At 39.1% G+C, this 21,326-nt stretch overlaps 1 protein-coding gene across 1 annotated transcript in view; it reads right to left on the bottom strand.

Moving 5' to 3' along the window:
* The window catches only part of FGF12 (fibroblast growth factor 12), a 614,868-nt gene extending 594,452 nt beyond the window's left edge, over positions 1–20,416 (bottom strand). The window contains exons 1-2 of the mRNA XM_066241209.1: positions 20,285–20,416; positions 19,992–20,134 (exon numbers count right to left, since the gene is read on the bottom strand). Coding sequence (XP_066097306.1) covers positions 19,992–20,004 — 13 coding nt within the window. The 5' untranslated portion in view covers positions 20,005–20,134; positions 20,285–20,416. The remainder of the gene's footprint in view (positions 1–19,991; positions 20,135–20,284) is intronic.
* Between the last annotated feature and the right edge of the window lie 910 nt (positions 20,417–21,326).

The raw sequence follows: 21,326 nt of genomic DNA, 5'->3' as shown, positions 1-21,326 counted from the left end.
AAATTTAATCACTCCCACTTCTTCGCACCTCTAGCATTTCTAAATAACTCCATTATGGCATTTACAATATTGCATCTTGAGCAGTGATGTCTATCTCACATGCTATTGTAGAAGGTTCAATTAAATGTCTCAATTCAATGTTTTGCTGATGCCCAGGAATGCATGCCTCAGGTAAGTGTCCAATGGATGCTCGGTAGCAGAAGATGAATGAGTTAATATGTCAAGGCAACTTTTAAAAACTATATAGACATGATCTTGGTAGTCTCTTAATCTTATAATACTTCTAAAGTACTTACAAGTGCTTTTTCATGGAAAGACTACTTGAATGACCCTGATGTTTAACAACCTAAGTATGTTGAATAAACAGAGGCAGTCAACCAGGGCCCTGCTGAGAATTACATAAAATGCTATCTCTTGGCCCTCTAAACTAAGATGATCTTTTTTGTAGAATTATTTAATATCTTTTGAAAGTGAAGAGACCTCTAAGTAAAAATGGGGAGATTGAACACAGGCTTATAATTTTATTCCGACTTAAAACACCATTAAACATACAAGAAAGGTGTGTGTGTGTGTGTGTGTGTACATGCTTGATAAATCTAAAAAGATGAAGTAAAAGGGCGAGAAGACAATAACCATATTTTAGAAATGGAAACTAGATGGTGAGGATATAAAGAACTTAGCAGGCTGGAGAAAGCTGAATCCTAAGTCAGCAGTGGGTAAAGACAATCAACAGCTTAACTGAGACTGTAGAATCCTCGAAAGTTTACACAGTGGTAGCACCAGCTTTGTCTAGAGGTAGGGTGAAGAGTAAAGAAATAAAATGTGCAAGATTGGTGGAAAGTTTGTTTTTAAGAAGATATTATAATCTCAAACCCTGTCCTAAACATTGAGCATCTAGACAACTGTCGTCCCCAATCCCAGCAGAAGACTGGAGATTTACCCTCTGTAGAAGATAGAACAGAAGTGTACAGAAGGAAGAGTGCATCCACACAGAAAACTGGGAGATTAAGGGAACGTTTATACACTAATTACTGAGACCCACAGAATCCTGGCAGCCAGGTCTTTACCATCCAAGTAGGGGAAAGAGTCTTCTTTGAAGAATCTTATAAATAATAAGAGGCAAGACCTAAAGATATTGATATCAGGAGTTTCACAATGAAAAGCCTACCAAGATCTCCCTACAACTAAGATCACTGTCAATAAGCCCCACCTATATGCAAAGAGCTTCCAGTAACTTTTTTAGCCCCCTCTACTCACTCTTAAATATGAGCAAGTAATTGCATATGGAAACATCAGCAGAAAGTCTATCATGAAACATAGAAACAAAAACAAAAATGCCAGTAAAAAAAAATGGACAATGGACCTGAATGGACATTTCTCCAAAGAGGACATACAGATAGCCAAAACACATTAGAAAAGATGCTCAACATTACTAATCATCAAAGAGATGCAAATTAAAATCAAAATGAGCTATCACCTCACACCTGCCAGAATGGTTTTTACATTTATTTATTTATTTATTTATTTATTTATTTATTTATTTAGTGAGAGGCAGGGAGGCAGACAGACAGACTGGGATCCACCTGGCAAGCCCCCTACCAGTCGATGCTCCACCCATCTGGGGCCATTGCTCTGCTGCTCAGCAACTTAGCTATTTTAGCACCTGAGGTGAGGCCATGGAGCCATCCTAAGTACCCAGGACCAACATTGCTCAAACCATTTGAGCCATAGCTGTGGGAGGAGAAGAGAGAGAGATGGGGGAAGGGTTAAGTAGCAGATGGTCACTTCTTCTGTGTGCCTGACCAAAAATCAAACCCAGGACTTCCACACACCTGGCCAATGCTCTACAGCTGAGCCAACCGGCCAGGGCCCAGAATGACTTTTATTAACAAATCAACAAACAACAAGTTTTGGCGAGGATGTAGAGAAAAGGGAACCTTTGTGCATTGCTGGTAGGAATGCAGATTGGTACAACCACTGTGGAAAGCAGTATGGAATTATATTAAAAAAAATTAAAAATGAAACTACCTATGACCAAGTGATTCCACTTCTTGGAATATGTTCAAAGAAACCCAAAACAGTAATTCAAAAGAATGTATGCAAGCCCATATTCATTGCAGCATTATTTATAATAGCTAAGATTTGGAAGCAGCCCAAATGTCCATCAGTAGATGAGTGGATAAAAAAATCTGTGGTAACTTTACACAGTGGGATGCTACTTGGCCATAAAAAAGAAGGACATCTTACCTTTTGCAACTGCATAATTGAACCTGGATAGTATTATGCTAAATGAAATAAGCCAGTCAGAGAAAGTCAAGTACCACATGATTTCACTTATATATGGAATCTAATGAACAAAATAAATTAACAAACAAAATAGAAACAAACACATACATACAGGGAACAGACTGACAGCTGTCAGAGGGAAGGGGTGTTGGGAAGCTGAGTGAAAAAGGTGAAGAAATTAAGCAAAAAACAAATAAAACAAAAACAACTCACAGACACAGGCAATGGTATGGTGATTACCAGAGAGAAAGGGGGGTTGCAGGGACAAGTAGAAGTGGCTAAAGGGGGCATAAAAGGTAATGGAAGATTTGACCTGGGATAATGAACACAACACACAATACAATATACAGATGATGTATTATTGAGTTGTGCACCTGAAACCTATATAATTTTATGAACCAATGTCACTCCAATAAACTCAATAAAAATGAAATAAAAATTCTACAACTATGTATGGTAAAGAAAAAGGTTTACTGGAAACAAAGGCTCTGGAAGTAGGTAAAATTTTTTAAAATATATATCATTAATATTTTCAGCAAGGTATTACAAAATACTGCCTTAGTGAAACAAAAAAGCATAATGTAAAATCAAATATTTAAAGAAAGCTAACAAATGAGGATCTTGGAATCTAAAAATCTGACCTCAAAAATAACAAACAAAACCTAAGATAAAAACTAGAAGATAGAGTTTATTACCTAGAAAATACAGGAAAAAAATATAATAGTGATGAAAGATGTGAAATAAAACATATAAAAAATAGAAACATAAAAAAAACAAATTTAGGGTCCCGGCCAATTGGCTCAGCGGTAGAGTGTTGACCCAGCATGTGAAAGTCCTGAGTCCGATTCTCAGTCAGGGCATACAGGAGAAGTGACTATCTGCTTCTAAACCCCTCCCTTTCCCCCTTCTCTCTCTCTCTCTCTTCTTCCCCTTCTGCAGCCATGGTTCAATTGGTTTGAGCACATCAAGCCTGGGCACTGAGGATGCTCCGTGGAGCCTCTGCTTCAGGTGCTAAAAATAGCTTAGCTAGGAGTTGCTCCAGATGGGCAGAGCACTGGCCCCAGACGGGGGTTCCCGGGCGGATCCTGGTCAGGGTGCATGTGGGAGTCTGTCTCTCTATCCCCCTACTCTCACAAAAAGAAAGAAGGGAAGGAGGGATAGGGAGGAAGAGAGGGAAGAAGGGAGGTAGGAGGGAGAAGGGAAGGGAGGAGGAAAAGTGAAAGAGGGGGAGGGGTGATAAAGGAAGGGGGAAGGGCAGAGGGAGGGAGAAATAAATAAATAAATAAACAAACAAATAAATAAATAAATGTAGGATATCAATATCTAAATAACAAGATTTCCAAAAAGGTGAAACCAACTAACAACTAAAAAAAAGATGAAACAGGAAATAGAAAATCATGAAGAAAAATACATTTAAGGAAACTGTCTAGATGTAAAGACTATGAGTTTCCACATTAAAGAAGCTAACTAAGTACCCAGTATAATGGGTGAAATAAAAAACTGTACAAGAAAAATCCTTATAACCTTTTTCAAAATTCTAGGGAAAAGTGTAAATCTTACAAGTTTTCAAAGAGAAGTCCTGGCCTGACCAGGCAGTGGCGTAGTGGATAGAGCATAGGACTGGAATGCGAAGGACCCAGGTTCGAGACCCTGAGGTTGCTGGCTGAGCGTGGGTTCATCTGGTTTGAGCAAGGCTCACCAGCTTGAGCCCAAGGTTGCTGGCTTGAGCAAGGGGTACTCTGTCTGTGTAGCTCCTCCCCCCCCCCGGTCAAGGCACATATGAGAAACTATCAATGAACAACTAAGGTGCCAAAGAGAAGTCCTGGCCGGTTGGCTCAGCGGCAGAGCGTTGGCCCCACGTGTAGAAGTCCCAGGTTTGATTTCCAGCCAGGGCACACAAGAGAAGCGCCTATCTGCTTTTCCACCCTTCCTCCTTTTCTTTCTCTCTGTCTCTCTCTTCCTTTCCCTTAACCAGGGCTACATGGAGCAAAGTTGGCCCGGGCACTGAGGATGGCTCCATTGCCACTGCCTCAGGCACTAGAATGACTCCAGTTGTAACAGAGCAATGGCCCAGATGGGCAGAGCATCACCCTCTGGTGGGCATGCTGGGTGGATCCTGGTGGGGCGCATGTGTGAGTCTGTCTCTCTGCCACCTCGCTTCTCACTTCATAAAAATACAAAAGAAATAAAATTAAAAATGAACTAGGAAAGAATACAGAGAATTCAGTAAAACTAGACATTTATACAAAGAATCCTGCAGAGATTGTTCCAGGGAGTGGAAAGGGAGATCCCAGGATCAAACCAGTGCATGGAAGGAAGTCAGCAGCTTCTAAGAGACACATGAGGCTCACACTGTTGGCAGAGACTCGGACCTAAATAATGAAAAGTGTGTAGAAAGCTGAGCAAACAAAAATAAATAAATAAATAACACTATTATCAACCACAAGAAGACAAAATCTTAAGAGGAAAGAAAGAATAATCACAGTGTAACTTGGCTTAGTCATGAAAAGTATTTACCTAGTCAAAATAATGTAACTGCTATCTACTGATGCACCCAAAAGAGCAATGTAACAGCCCTGGGAAGATGGTGTGATGGAAAGCATGCCTATGTGGTGAGCATGTGATGATGATAGAAAGAGATAAAAACTTCATTCCTATGGTGGGACATGAAAAATAGGTAAGAAATTGAGAGATAGTAAAAAAGAATATTATGTAGGATATGAAGGTAAGTATCAAAAGAGTTGAAAGTGTTCATCTCTGGAGAGAAACAACATTGAGGGAGGGGACAAGGAACATTGATAATATACGTTCTGTGTGACAAAAACAACATAAAAAATAGAAAAAGAAAAGAAGAAAACCACCTCAGATTTTACTCATGAGGAGCTGTCTTTATACCTGTCCTGCTCCAGAAACAATGCTGAAGGGTTGAGGAGCACCGGGGCTGTGGTGTGCTCTCAACACCCTCGCAGCCTTACTAAGACCAGATTCAATGGTCAGGAGAGATCCAAAGAGGTTGCTCAGAGAAAAGACAAGGCTGCCCTGGCCATCTGTCTAACTGCTCCTTATGGTGATTAGACGAAAATCATCTGCTGACCTTCATTTCCAGAATTGTGTTCATAAATCTTTCACTAGCCAGGCTGTGACCTTCTCTCTCCAAGGTGGTATTCTGAATTTTAACCATTGATTATGGCTGTCCAGCTTGGCAATGTCTCCTCAGAAAGCTTTTAAGACTTTGAGCTGAAGGCAATATCTTTGTGGGGTTACCATATTTTACAGCTCTAAGTTGAGTTACCACTAAATGCTCAGACCAGAAACTGTTGGGATTCATTTAAACAGTTAAGTAAACCTGAACCTATCAGATTTGGCAAAAGCCCATGGCTATGATTTTGTAGAGGTTATAATAAGTCAGTTTTGAGCTATTTACTGATAGTTATATTTCACTGAGTGCTTAATATATGCTAGGCAGTAATAAGAAGCACTCATATGTATTATCTCATTTAATATTCAAAACAGTGGTATGAAAAAAAAAAAACAATGGTATGAATAGGTACTATTATTATCTCCATTATATGAGAAAATCTAGGGTTAGAGAGATTAGTAACCTTGCCCAATATCTTCAGCTAGAAAGTATACAAACAAACATCAAAACCAGAATTCGGCTCAGGAACTGCTATTTTTTTAATTTTTGTATCTTCTCTAAAGAAAGAAAGCCAGAATACCAGAACATACCATTGAAAAGGTGATGGTACAGTTAAAGACAAGTATATTTCTTACATGAGTCTTCATCTACTTAAACATCAGAGAGTTTCAGGAATTTCATATAAATAGTTACAGCATTCATATATATTAATACTTGTAGAGTTTTGCCTTATCACTTAATTCTGAGACTTAATAATTTATAGGTCTTCAGAGAACAATATTTGAGCTGAACGCTTTTCAAAAAGATTCTTTGGACCTTTACCCTAAAATACCAAACTGTAAGTTTTAATGTAAAAATCTGGGGGGATTGAGAGCCAAAAATGAACAGAAATGAAACTCACTATTCCATTAAGCAGAGGAATTGTGTCAGCAGCAAAAGCTGGAAAAAGTCACAGAATGAAATACTGGACTACAACATATCCTCCGGCCATGGAAGTGTGCTTACAGATATGCCTTGCTTTGTACAATAGCTATTTTCTTCAAAACCTAGGGATTAATTAAAGATTTGCAAGTAGGATTGTAGTCTAAAAACCCTGGGAATCAAATTTCTAAAAGACAATTTTATTAATTAACATTTTTGAAATGCAATTTATTACCTACATTATATAATTTGTAACAGGCCTCCACAATTTTCCACAATTTTTCCTTCATGATTTATCATTCACTGTATCCTATCCCCAACCCTAACTGCTTCATGAGGGCAAGGACTTTGTCTTGTCACTACTATATTCAGCTCCTAGATTAGTGTCCAGCATAACAAAACTTTGCTAAATGAATGAGTTGACCAATCATGTAATCTTTTCCTAGTTGCTGCATGTATGATATATTAATGACACTTTATCCTTGCTTATACTATTCCATCATCCTGAATACTTTTCCCATGCTTCAGTCCCATCCTTTCTGTAAGCCCAAGCTCACATGCCAACTCCTTTTTCTGTATTCCTACAGATTATATTTCCATATCTGGTAAAATAGTAGAGGATATAACCCTTGTCTCACTCATTGCTTCCTGACCTTTAACACCTACCTAGAGCAATTCACACAGATAAGACAGTAAATGTAAAATTTAATCTAAATTTCACAGACATTGCCAGCTGTCAGCTTTTCTTAAGCTTCTGTCTGTGTCTATCTTCAAAAGCTAGTCCATGAAGTTTCCATGAGGTCAGAAACTGTGTCACTTTACATGTTGAGTCCCAATGACAAGCAATGTGCATGGCACAGATAAATGGATAAATGCATACATCCCAAGATGGCTCTGTTATTAATTAATTAACCAGTGTGTTTGGGAGATTTTCTAGATGTAATCTTGTTTATTCTTTTAAACTGTGGAGTTCCCTCATGAGAATGCTACCCCATGATCCCTAATTCTGACATTTCTCCATAATCAGTAAAATATACATTTATACCCAAGTGCATCTATACCAGTGGTTCTTAAAATGTGGCCCCTGGACTAGCAGCAGCAGCAGCCCCTGGAACTTGTTGGAAATGCAAACTTTCGGGCCCACTCCAGACCCACTGAATCAGAAACTATGGAAATGAGACCCAGAAATATGTATCCTAATGAGCCTGTAGGTTATTGTGATGCACACTGAAGTATGCAAACCCCTGACTGGGCACACTGGGCAGAAAGTTGTTCTCACTATTCTGACATAAACAACAGAATGCTTCCTAGATCTAACCAACAATGTCAGCATTCCTATCACGGGAGTCAAGTTTTCTCTTCTGAGGAAGCCAGATTTCATTTTAGGTCAGCCAACAGAAACAAATTAGTAAAATCCTGAACAAAAGATCAGTGGATTAACCCACTGATGTCACTACTCTTAATTTTTATAGCATGACAAACAGTATGTCTTAAAAACTATCATTTGAAATCATAGCCCAAAGATGCATGGCATTCTGGTGGTTGCATCAGAGGAAAATGAGTGAATTGGAACCAGAAAAGATGGAGAAAACTAATGAGAGCAGCAAGGGCCAGCAGTTCATAGAAAAGAAAGAAGGAATGGAACTAGTTCTGGTCCAATCACAGCTGGTGTCAAATGAGTGGGGAGAGGTACTGGGAGGGGAAGGAAGGAATATGATAGTGCGAGTAAACAGGGCAGCAGCTTCCAGCATCAGGTAGGAATCTAGTCATGCGTGAGGAATGTCACATGTTGTGGTCAAAGGACACCAAATACTGCATCTAATTCAAAGCAAAGGGGCTACCATGATAATGAGGAGTTTAAGGCAAGAATCCAACCCACACAGGAACATAAGAATAAGCCTAAGGGTCAGATACAACCACCAAAGCAGAAGCTATTGTTATGAGTACTGATTTTATATTTGGTTCTTTATATATCTTCTCTTTATTTGTCCCATTAACCTTGAAAGAGCCATTGTACAAATGAAGACTCAAAGACACAGAGATATATCTTACCGAAGCCATTAGCAAGTTTCTAGACGTGTATGTGATTTCAAATTTTGTAATCTTTCTACCACACAAATGAGCTTCCCAGACAGACCAAGCAGTTATTCAAGGTGAGCTGAGGCCCTGGGTGGTTGGATCAGTGGTAGAGCTCGGTTGGCTTGGCATGTGGAAATTCCAGGTCCAATTCCCAGTCAGGGCACACAGGAGAAGTGACCATCTGATTCTCCACCTTTCCCCCTCCCTTTTCTCTTTTTCTATCACTCACTCTCCTGCAACCACGGCTCAAATGGTTTGAGCAAGTTGGCCCCGGATGCTGAGGATGGCTCCAAGGCCTTGCCTCATTCACTAAAATAGCTCAGTTGCTGAGCAAAGGAGCAGCAGCCCCAGACGGGGGTTGCTAAGTGAATCACAGTTAGGGCGCATGTGGGAGTCTGTCTCTCTGCCTCCCTGCCTCTCACTTAATAAAAAATTAAAAACAAAACAAAACAAAAGGTGAGCTGAGGAAAGGAGGTTGCAACTCCACACTTACTTTAGCCCTGGGTTTGGAATCAGCCTAAGGCTCAGGAGAACAGTGGGCTCTTTCTCAAACCACCTGAGAGCAGGCAGGAACTGCTGCTGTTTTCCCAAGCCTGGCTCTCATTGGTCCAGGGTTGGGGGGAGACTGAGCCTGCAGAGATCAGACATCCTGAAGGTTAATAAAGTGTACACTAAATGTTAGGTGTATGTAAACAGCTAGATTAGTTTTTCAGTAACTAATTGACCTACCAAACTTGAAAAAAGTATAACATAGATGTTCACTGATGGTTAAGCTGATGGACTCTGAAGCTGGTCTGCCATTTACTAGCTGTGTGATCTGGGCATGTTACTTAATGTCTCTTTGCCTGTTGTCCTCTCCTTGAAATAGAAATAACAACAGCGCCTGCCTGACTAGATTGTAACAAGATAAAATGGGTCTATACAGGCATATAATATATATTTAAATTTCTATATGAGTCAACATATATACTTATATATAAAGGCACAGTGTTTGGTACATAGTAAAAGATACATAAGCATTATTTCAAGAGACGCAGTTATCTCCTCAACTATACTTTCACTGTTTCACAGGAATAAAGCATGAAATGATGAAACATGAAGAGATTTGCTGGGTTTCGGTTTAAGTAGATTTGTTTAAACATTTATATCTGAGTCTAATATCTAGTGTACTATGCTTTATTTAAAAATTATATTAATCTATTGATAAAGATTTGGAAAAGGAAAAGAATTTACTATTATCCAATTACTATTATTTAAATGTTGCCACCTTTTTTATATTACCATCTACCCTTTGTCCAGGGACATAAAAATTTTACATTATTGTGATCAATACCTATATCCACATCATTGTTTTTTATAATTATTTTCATATCACAAGTATTTCTTATTACAACTCCTGCATATAAACATGTTAATGGCTGTTGAATAGTTCACCTCACTAAATTTTATTATTATTTGTATGATCAAGAAATTGAGCATATTAACCATAAACTCTTATACTTTGGATAACTTTCACCTGGAAACAAACAAACAAAATAAGCTTCTTCTATCTAAAAGGATCAGTAGACAATCAAAACATCAGAAAATATGACCATGGGGCTTTTTTTTTTTTTGATTATTGGTTTTTAAATTGTTTGATACAATGAGGGATCAAGAGCAATTATTTTTAACAGTATGTTGCTAATGACTGAGAACTGAAAGATAATCAAATGTCCTTTCCGTAATGTCAGTAAAACACTAAAACTCTCAGCTCTTGAACTGTTGGCATTATTCTGTTTGTCTTTTCCTTTTTTAGGGGGACATGCTGGTTAGGGTTGGGGGGGAGGAGAAAACTATATCCACCAAATCAACTTTACATATGACTGCTGTATAAATAAACTAATCTTAATTGTAAAGAAGACACGTGTGAATGTAAAAAAGAAAGAAAGAAAGAAAGAAAAACATAATGTACAATCTGCTGAGCAAAAATGCGCCTGAGTTAGCCAAGGAAATAGGAGAGACCAAGGCGCCAACCGTAAACCCTTAACCAGAACATACCCACTGCAGTTCCTACATAAACACATCACAAATGCTGTCCTTACAAACTCAGAAGTGAAAAGAATCTTGCTTCTAATCTACCCTTGTTTCACAGGTGAAGAAACAAAAACAGAGAAAGGAAATGACCACCTCACTCACACAGTGAGCTAAGGCAGGAATCAGGATTCCAATCCAAGTCTCCAGAAGCCAAGATCTTTTCCACAAAGTTCAGACATAGTTGGGCTTCCATTGTGGTCACAATCATGCAATCTACAAACAGCCAAGTAGCAATTTCCCTGCAGTCATAGTGCTTTCTCACTTGGAACCAAATTCATTGTTCAGCCCAGTTCAATTGCTCAAACCAGATACAGACAGAACAACTTTAGTCACACAACTCACAGCATCAAAATGCTAATTCAAACCTACAGTGGGGTCCTTAAAAATGAATGTGGCAAGTATGACAACCCTGTTTTATTTTCTACAGATGTCAAGAATAAAAAGGATCAAGTAAAGGAAGAATACCAACAAGCTAAATAAGCAGTTCTTTTATAATAAGAGAGTAGAAATCAATAGACAAATAGAGTTAAAAAGTGGCTTAGGACACTGAACTCCAGAGAAAGAAGAAAAAGACTTTTTCCCCAGTTTCCACTATTGAATAGAGAGTAAAACCTGAACCCAGGTTTGCAGGGTATCATCTAATATTTGTTTTATTTCATCAGAACATTTTCTATGCCTCAGTGAATCACCCCACTAGACAATCTCAAAATCCCAACCATATGCATACCCCAGTTTGAAAAGCTTGGCCTTAGAGAATCGACCACGTAGGTACTCAATAAATGCTGCTTATTACATAAAGCAATCAATCATCTTGTTTCCAAATCACTATGGTTGACTCCTTTGCCTTAGTATTATTGAGGGTTTTGCTATATTTGCATTAGCAGTTTTGTTTTTTGGTACTGATGTTGATGCAAAGTCCATAAATAAAAAGGACTTGTATCATCTCATTTTAAATTATCTGTAGGCTTGCAAATAAAGTGGCATTTACACGGCAACCTTTCTTTTGATACATAGCAAATACTTTTCCTTTAAGTTCCAGAAGAGAATAAGTAAACCAAATTCAATTTTAAGTTGTGCTGGAAATGTTGAAAATATTTTAAAGTGGAAGAAGAGACTTTGGAGAAAACTGCTTAAATAATATAACTTTAAACAATCCAGATTATAACCATTACAACGATCACGTAATAAATCTTGTGCAATTCTCTTATTTGTAGAGCCTCTAAGCCCAATTTAGTATGTGAATAAAACCAAGGGCAAAAACATCCCAACATTTTCTGCAGTCAGAAACCTATCTAAAATTTCAGTTTCTAAAGAGCTGAAAGGCATCTCCTTTTTGCCTCGTGCCGAGGTTTGCTGGCCCTGTTTACACGTGAGCCGCGTTTGAGGGTTTGAGAAAAACTTAATTGTTTCACATGGATGACAAGTGTAGGATTGAATGGGACAGAGGAGACCGACACTTGGCAGACTGGCATCGCTGCTTCCTCCTGTCTGCTGGTGAAGGGAATGTTTGATGTGTTTAGTCATCTTCTGAGTAGCCTCTGAAAGCTTCTGGATTTTTTTCCTGCAGTCTAGTCCCTTTGGGCTGCTTCTCAGGCTAACGGCCAGTCCACAAAGGGAAGAGGAGACACAAAAACCTAACCACAGAACGGCAGCTTCCTTTCACTTTTTTCACAGAGTTTAAAGCCTTGCTTTCAATTATCTGTCCTCTCTGAGTCACTGGCGGTAGGGTTTGTTTCAGGTAAAATGCAAGACAGAGTATGTGCTAAAGAAAGAACGACAATTTCTGTAGAGAGACAACAGGTGTCCTTTGAGACTTCTGCCAAGGCCCCATCCATTGCATCACCGTCCCAAAATACTGTGGTCTGCCTGGGTGGGAGTCCTACATTCCCAGGGACAAAGAGACAGAGGCTGTTTCAAAAAGTAGCTGAAGAGGAGAGCAAACTAAAATTAGAATTATAGACATAGATCCTGGAAAAAATTCCCACCGGGCTTTGACACAAGGATGCTAATAAGGAGATGAAGATGAAGACGCTGGGGAAACCATGTGTCATCTTAGCCTCAGACACTCACCATGTCTAGTTTCTATCCCAAGGCTGTAGCACAAAAATTAGGCCTCTCTTCTACATGTACATTTTCTTTTCTTTTTTTTTTTTTCTACATGTACATTTTCTTTTTTTCTCCTACATGTACATTTTCTTAACACTAAGGAGGATGATAATAAAAGTCAAGGCCCTGACCGTAGGAATCCTGTAGTGTTCCTGATAAGGGACACAAGTCCATGTTAGAGTTTCACAGTAACCACCCGGACCACCCTGTAGTTTATCTATTGATTCATAAATGAGAGTGTACATCCTAATCACCTGAGGTGTTTCTTAATAGCTGAGTCCCGTGTACCATGGTCAGGTGATTCTGATGTGCGCCCCTGACTGAGAATCTCTGTTCATGGCCAGGTTTTACACAGTTTATATTTAAAACCCAGCCAAGGTACAATACTTGACCCAATACATCTCCATCCCCAACTCCACAGAGGTTATATGACTGTCAAAACTAAGTCTGAGCAACATAAAAATAAATTGAGATATTCTAGGAGTTATTATAAAATATAAACAATAAGCTCCAAACAATCCCTTTTGGTAAATGAAAGCCTTTGTGGAAGTCAATATTGATGATTTGTTCAGTGTCTACGCAGTGTGCTTGCTGCTAGAACTACGAAGGTGGTGAGGGACCGAGTTCTCCCTCCAGGATCTCACTCACGGTCTAGTGAAAAGACAAACACAGGTCCTGGCCGGTTGGCTCAGTGGTAGAGCGTCGGCCTGGCGTGCAGGGCACCCGGGTTCGATTCCCGGCCAGGGCACATAGGAGAAGCGCCCATTTGCTTCTCCACACCACCCCCTCCTTCCTCTCTGTCTCTCTCTTCCCCTCCCGCAGCCAGGCTCCATTGGAGCAAAGTTTGCCTGGGCCCGGGCGCTGGGGATGGCTCCTTGGCCTCTGCCCCAGGTGCTAGAGTGGCTCTGGTAGCGGCAGAGCGACGCCCCGGAGGGGCAGAGCATCGCCCCCTGGTGGGCAGAGCGTCGCCCCTGGTGGGCGTACTGGGTGGATCCCGGTCAGGCGCATGCGGGAGTCTGTCTGACTGTCTCTCCCCGTTTCCAGCTTCAGAAAAATACAAAAAAAAAAAAAAAAAAAAAAAGACAAACACAGCTAATAGCGATGAAATAATGATTCTAAAGAACTCTAAATGCTTCATTGCTATGAGTTTAATTTTGTATTCATGATGTTATGGTATGGGGCTTGGAGTGGGTGCAATAATTGTTATTTTACAGAGAAACAAAGTTGAGTTGCCTAAATCATTTAGTCTTTCTGAGCCTCTGTTTTGTTATCTATAAAAAGAAGTTAAAATGTCTAATCTCTGGGTTTTAAAGGAGATACCTAATAAAAGCCCTTGGAAAAAACACAAAGAGTCTTAAGAATGTTCTTTATGGCTGTTAATACATGAAAAATCAGAAAACCAAATTTTAACAAGTCTCATATATTATTACTGGTCACTTAGTAGGCACAAAATCCCATGCCTAGAAGGGTTAGTACTTCAGAAGCGTAAAGGCAGAAAAGAACAGGGAGAGGAGAATGACAGGAGAGAACTGGCCACCTCCGGACTCGCTACTAATGCTAACAAGGCTCATAATAGCCACCTAAGTCAGACAATAGGTTACTAGCTAGATATCTAGGCAGCTGGAACAGCTTTTAGAGTAGATAGTTAGCTTGAGTTCAAATGTTCTCCCACACAACAATTTTGTTTAAAGAAAGCAAAGAGGGGACAGAAGACAGGCATTGTTGCTGTGGAATGTTGAGTGCCTCTGTGGTGGTCACTAATTACCATATGACTTTATACTCTAGCCTGCTGGGTAACCTACTCACATTCTGAAAGATAAATGCTATACAGTGCTGGACATACGTAAGAGACATACAATGTTAGAAGTCCTGAGCCTGTCCATGTCTCCCTAGAATATAAGCTCCTGGAGGGCAAGCCAAGCACTATTTTTATCTCTATTTCCTGCTTTTAACAATGTGCCTGAAATGATGTGGCGACTAAGTAAATGAATTAAATAAAATGAACTTCCTGTATATTTAAGAATTTTGAGACTCAGAGAGCAAAAATGATTTGTCCAATGATGCAATACCATTAAAGCTGGGTTAATAACAGGGATCTCCTATGCCCGGTGCCTATTGTATGTATTATATTAAGTTATTTATGTGTTTTATTTTACTTATCCCACCACAATGGCCTCAGTTTTTTGATTGTTGTTTCTAGCCACAAAGTAGTTTTCTTAACATCGCTTCCTGGTTTCCTAAATGAGTTACCACACAGACATTTTCTTTTTCTTCTATAGGGTGAACCATACCTATTTTAGAGAAATGACTGCTCTATACATGAAATGCACTGGCTCATGGTCCTGGCTGGACTCTAATGGGGGTGTGAAACCCAGAACGGAGTTGAATCGTCCTTGAGAACACATATGCAGTTCTGTATAGAAAAAGCAGGTCAGGTTACTGACTTCTATGTTCTGGAATCAAACTGACGTTTCTATAGCCCTCCTGGTAGCCAAACTTATTTTGCCTCTCCTAATTGATATTCTCCTGGTGCACAAACATGGCATGATAAACTAATTAAGGCCATTCAATTCAACATATACAATTTGAGTCCCTGGAGTACCATTTATAGGTAAATTATCTGAGTCAGGCACATGGGTAGCTAGATCTGAGATTGCATCTTGGATTTCTTTTATATTCTCTGAACTAAGCAGATTGGGGACATAGCAGGTGCTCAATAAAAATTTGTTTGAATAAAGAACACAAGAATTACAATGCTGTTGTAAGAACTGCAGTATATAAAAGACAAGCAAGTACTTAGGTCACATGAAGTATTCCAATAAAATATTATTTAGATATAGGTAGGTCAGGGAAGATTTTATGAAGCAAAGGCCATATCAAATGAATCTCAAAAGAGCTGAACAGAGACATATGACAATGGGAAAAGGGTAAAGTTATATTCACTCTGTTAAGATGTACCTTGATTAAGAAGTCTAATATCACCCTACCATCAGTATATATCAGGACATTGTCAGGAGCTCAAAATGAACCTAGTAAATAAGTGTTTAAAGATAATTGGGTGGTAAAAGTAAATGGCTTGAGGAAGAGCAGAGAGGGTATTTAAAAGTGAGTTTGAAAGCTATATACTTGTATTAACCAATGTCTCCCCAATAAATTTAATACAATTTTTTTAGAAAGTGAGTTCTTTTTTTGACCTACTCATGAGGCAGGCAATTTCTTTTTCTTTCACTTGCATTCTATCCAAAGACAACAAGAAGACCTATACCATGATTACATATCCAGGGGTTTCCATATTGACTACAGTGAGATTATATCAAATCTTCTCTTCTGAGGTACCTGAAGTGATGTCACTTCAGATATAATCAGTTTCCCAAGATCTAGACCTGTGCCTTTCAACTTTTTTTTTTTAATTTTTATTTATTTATTCATTTTAGAGAGGAGAGGGAGAGACAGAGAGGAGAGACAGAGAGAGAGAAGTGGGGGAGGAGCTGGAAGCATCAACTCCCATATGTGCCTTGACCAGGCAAGCCCAGGGTTTCGAACCGGCAACCTCAGCATTTCCAGGTCAACGCTTTATCCACTGCGCCACCACAGGTCAGGCGCCTTTCAACTTTAATGTGTATATACATGACCAGCAGATCTTAATAAACTGAATATTTGTTTCAGTAAATCTAGGGTGGAGCCTGAGATTCTGCATCTCTAACTAGTTCCTAAGAAATTAATGCTGCTTTAATGCTCCTGTTAATGTGGTCTGTGGTCTGTGGAGTGCAAATTGAGTAGCAAGGGCCTAGACCAGTGGTTAACTTTAGCTATTCATTAACATCAGTTAATGAATACATATGCCCAAGTTTCACTCCAGAACCAATTGAACCAGAATGTCTAGAGATGTGGCCTATGCATCTTTATGCTTTAAAAGTTCTACAGGTGTTTTTAACATGCCAGCCTGATGTTGATAGCATAGCTAGACAAAGAAAGATGTAATATAGTTGTTAGGAGATGCAAAAAAGAGGGAGGAGGGTGATGATGATGATAGATAATAGATAGATAGATGATAGATAGATAGATAGAACAAATCTCTTTCCTCACTCTAAATCAATGCTTCTCAAACTTTAATGTGAATAAAAATTATATGGGTATTTTGTTAAGATTCTGACTCAATAGTCCTGGAGTAAAGAGTAAGATTCTGCAGTTGAAAACTAGTTTTCAAACCAAATTTTGATTATCAACAGCCTAAATCAGTGGTTCCCTAACATTGCTGCATCCAGGATCTTTTCAAACTCCTCAGATCTCTCTTCTACTTTAACATTGTGATGTTATTGGTATGTGGTGAAACTTAGGCATGAAGCTGGTCAAAAAGCATGCCAGATGATTCTAACGTGCAGCAAAATTTATGAAATACTACTGCAAGGTAAAATTCCGTCAAGGCTGTTAAGACTGTGCACCAACCAAAGCAAATTTTTGAAGCAATATTAGTTAGCCTGGTACATAAAGATCACTGAAATTAGATGGTGACTTGATTGCTAGGTCAATTGATTTATTTTCCTCTCTTCTTTACTCTGGATGACAGGAAGTGATGCAAAGCAATAAGCAATGAAGCAAAAGAAAATTTATCTTACTTGTAAATAACAAGTTTAACTTGCTGGAGACTTTAACGAATGTTCTAAGGAAGATTTTCAAATGCTGGAGGTAATGTGAAAGCTGTCGAGTGTCAATGACAGGACTCAAGATTAACTGGGCCATTGGATTTTTGGAGGGGATGAAGAACTTTTAAACCCTCCATCTGAATCATGTCATTATACTCTTTGAATCTACCCTAAAAGATTTATCAGTAGAAAGAAATAATTATGTGTACTTACATTTGGGAATGTCTTCCTAGAAATAGTTTTGAATCTGTCGGAGAAAGAATTTTGTACATGGCAGCATAAAGTATGAAAGATGCACCAATTTGAATGGAATATAGATAGGCACCTTTTAATATATTCTTTTTTTCTTCTATAATAAACGCTTTAAGTTAGCTACAATTTTTAGCTGTGCCATTTGCTTCAACTTAGGAAATAAGGCCAATATGTAAAACAATTAGCCATTTTTAATGTGATCACTACCTGACTAATTCAGCTTTGTAAAGAAACTCCAAGAACTAACACACATGAAGATTTTCATCATGTCTTTTGCATGAGGCAGTTATGGTACTTTTGCAAAATTACCACAATTTTGCTTGGGAAAAAGTATTTATTGCTTTTTGGTCAATGCTGTTATTCATGCCTGTATCACTGTATCTAGATAGGCATAGAAATTCTGGCCAGATTTTTCACAAATATATTTCTCAGATTATTTCTCCTTTAAAAACTCCCAAGACTGGCAGAATATCTAGAACTTTATTGCTGTCAGTTTGAGATATAGTATAAACCACCTATAACTTTGAGTGATATGTAGTATATTTTATGAGCAAAATAGGGAAATAAAAATTGGTTGCTAAGAGATACATCCTCTTTATCAGGGGTCCCCAAACTGCGGCCCCCTGAGGCCATTTATCCGACCCCCGCTGCACTTCCTGAAGGGGCACCTCTTTCATTGGTGGTCAGCGAGAGGAGCATAGTTCCCATTGAAATACTGGTCAGTTTGTTGATTTAAATTTACTTGTTCTTTATTTTAAATATTGTATTTGTTCCTGTTTTGTTTTTTTACTTTAAAATAAGATATGTACAGTGTGCATAGGGATTTGTTCATAGTTTTTTTTTTATAGTCTGGCCCTCCAACGGTCTGAGGGACAGTGAACTGGCCCCCTGTGAAAAAAGTTTGGGGACCCCTGCTCTTTATCATGGGCCAGAAATTAGTATATAAATTGGAGGCCAACATATTACCAAGAATTCTTGCAAAATAAAGGAAATAGTAACTAAATAGCAGGTGTATCTAAGCACACTTACAAAAAACTATTTTCTAATAAAATTATATTCTCTATATCTGTTATTAATTTCATGTTCCAGTAATACTTATTCAACTGGAATATTACAGACCTCTATGAATTAAGACTGGCTTCTCATTTTAAAATGGATTCAACTATAGACTTAATAAACATATACCTCATTATATTTATAGACATGGATTTTCTCATATACATGCATCATTGTTAGTCATGGAAACTTCCACCAGCAAATTATAAGAATAATTTGTCTAAACTAAAAATTGCCAGCTAGTCTAAATCCATGTCAATTCAGTTCTTTTCGTGCTCTAAACGCTTACCTACATTCAAATAGTTAACTCTACTAATCAAATACTTAAAATACTTTTTTGAACATACAACTGCTATCATTCAACATGCTAGTTTTATTAATCAGCCCAGAAATAGGTAACCCACCACCATTCCCTGATCCTGGGCACATTAGCACAATGACTGACATTCCTAGTTTAAAAATAAAACCTTGTTTCAAATATAGCTCTCGAGTGCTGGGTAATGAATATAGTTTCATAAAAGTTGACATCATTTTTTCTTATTTGAACAGAATTAAGTATTTCTACTGAATATCTGACCACATCACTCAAGGTTCTTACAACCAGGTGGGTGTTTTAAGGAGGAGGAAGAGGAGGAGAAAGAAGAGAGCTGCATAGATGGAGTTAAATACAGAGGATAGCCAACCTTACAATTTTAATAGCCATTTTGCTTATGTGAATTAAATATGCCATCAGAAGTTGAATTTTACAGTTCATTTCCCAGTTAGTATGTGTACATCATACAGAATTGCTGAGGAGGAGACTATTAAAATATACATGTCCACAACTAGTAAATGCATCATGCTTGGGAGTCAAGCAATACTCCCGATACACTGTTCTTCTTAGAGGTCAGTTCTAACGCACACTGTTTCAAATAGACCCAATTTCTCTGCTGATATATATTGAAAATGCAGTAGGATGTGGTCATACACACCCAGAAATACCATCTTCGTGGGTTGAGGGTGAGGAATCCAAACATTTTTTATAGCAGTGCATTATTGGATATTGAATACAAACATTCCCGTTAGCAATCCTAAGGCAAATGATATATATTTATTTAAGCCCATCCATTCCATAGAAGAGAAATTGCTTCACCAACACATCTCTCCTTCCCCATCATCTAAAGATTCTCCCCCACCCCCCAAAATAAATAAATACAAACAACTCGTCACACTTCACTAAGCAACTGATGGAGTATTAAACACTGTCCTCCAAGCTGTGGGAGTTAAAAAGAAGTGGCCCTCCTGCCAGGATTCCCCGGTGCTGCAACGGACATAGCATCTCCTCCTATCGACCTAATACGATGCTGGCTCCCCGAGCACTGCAGTCCCCTCGCTGAGGACTGCTCTGACCACACGCACATGCAGCGGGAAGTCCCCCGATAGGGACAGCTTCATACCTTTGCTCTCCATTTCGGTCCCCTTCGACTGCTGTGAAGTTCAATGGAAGTTGGCCGGAAGATGTGGGCCCGCTTCAGATTCCCAAATCTGGGAAGTCAATCTGATGATTTCGCCCGTACTTCCTTCCTTTCCCTCAGGCTTCCTGAAAAATGGGATTTCTTAAACCTTGAAGCTGCAATCAGCCACCAAAGGACACTTAGCGGCAGCAGCCGATTGCCTCTATGGGGGATAGATTGCGAAGCACATCTGGCATTGAAATGCATACACAGTGCCGGCTTGGATTATGTTTTACCTGGGTCTGGAAGCTGCAAGAAGGAGCTGTCCTCCGATCTTGGTGCTGCAGGTGTAGTGACAGATCATCCCACTTTGCTCTCTGGATGTACGATTTGCATGGGCGCTGGCACGCATGCGCAGAGCATCCCCCCTCCCCTTTTCGCTACCTCCCGCTCCCCCCGCCTCCAGCCCCCTTCGCTTCTCTCCCCAATAAGGTCCCAGTTATCCCCGCCGAAGAGCTGTAGCATTTGGTCACAGGGAAGCGCTGCTAATAGTAAGCGCCGGACTGGATTTTCCTTTGCGAACTAGAAAATGGATTGGATTGGGATCCCATATGATTTTCCAGGATGGATTACAGAAGCCCTGGAGGAGACGATGGTCCCTGAGCTGGGTACAATCTTACTCAGAAGGCAGGGAGTGGAAAGGAAGAGAAGGGAATTGACGAGTCCCACTTAAGGGTCATAATTTGGGTTTCTTGACTCTCTGCTGCAGTAACTTCCCGGGTGCACACTTCCCCCTCAAGAACCTACTTCCCCCACTGGCTTTATATTTCTCCTTGCATTCCCATATTTGTTTTATTTTATTTTTTAGGAGATGGGATCGGAGTAGTTCCATAGCTATTAAACGCTAATATTCTCCTGCTTCTTCAATACTCAGGCTTGAATTTTCTTGCTTCCCTGAGACCCCCTTTGCCTCCACCCCAAAACCTCCATAAACAGGTTCCAAGGCTTAGAAAGTTCTCCAAACAAAGCCACTGAGGACATTCTGGGGTTCTCTTTTTAGCTTATTTCCAACACTCTACAAAGAAGTAGAGTCTCCAAAGGTGGGGAGTCACCTTATTGATATAAATATTGATACTTTAAAACTTTACATATAATCGTTTTCATGAAGGGGCATAGGGAGAATGTTTTTCATGTATAAGGCTCTAAGGAAAAACGTAAAGCGAAAAATTCCCTAAAGTACCATGTTCATACCACAATATTTTTAAAAGTTCACACTCTATTTAGTTTATCTGCAAAATATTTAAGAAGAAATAAACGTGTGTTTACTACTTGTTTTTC

The sequence above is a fragment of the Saccopteryx bilineata genome, chromosome 8 (genome assembly GCF_036850765.1).
Source record: "Saccopteryx bilineata isolate mSacBil1 chromosome 8, mSacBil1_pri_phased_curated, whole genome shotgun sequence".
NCBI classification, from domain to species: Eukaryota; Metazoa; Chordata; class Mammalia; order Chiroptera; family Emballonuridae; genus Saccopteryx; species Saccopteryx bilineata.
This window is presented reverse-complemented; position numbering and strand designations above follow the sequence as displayed.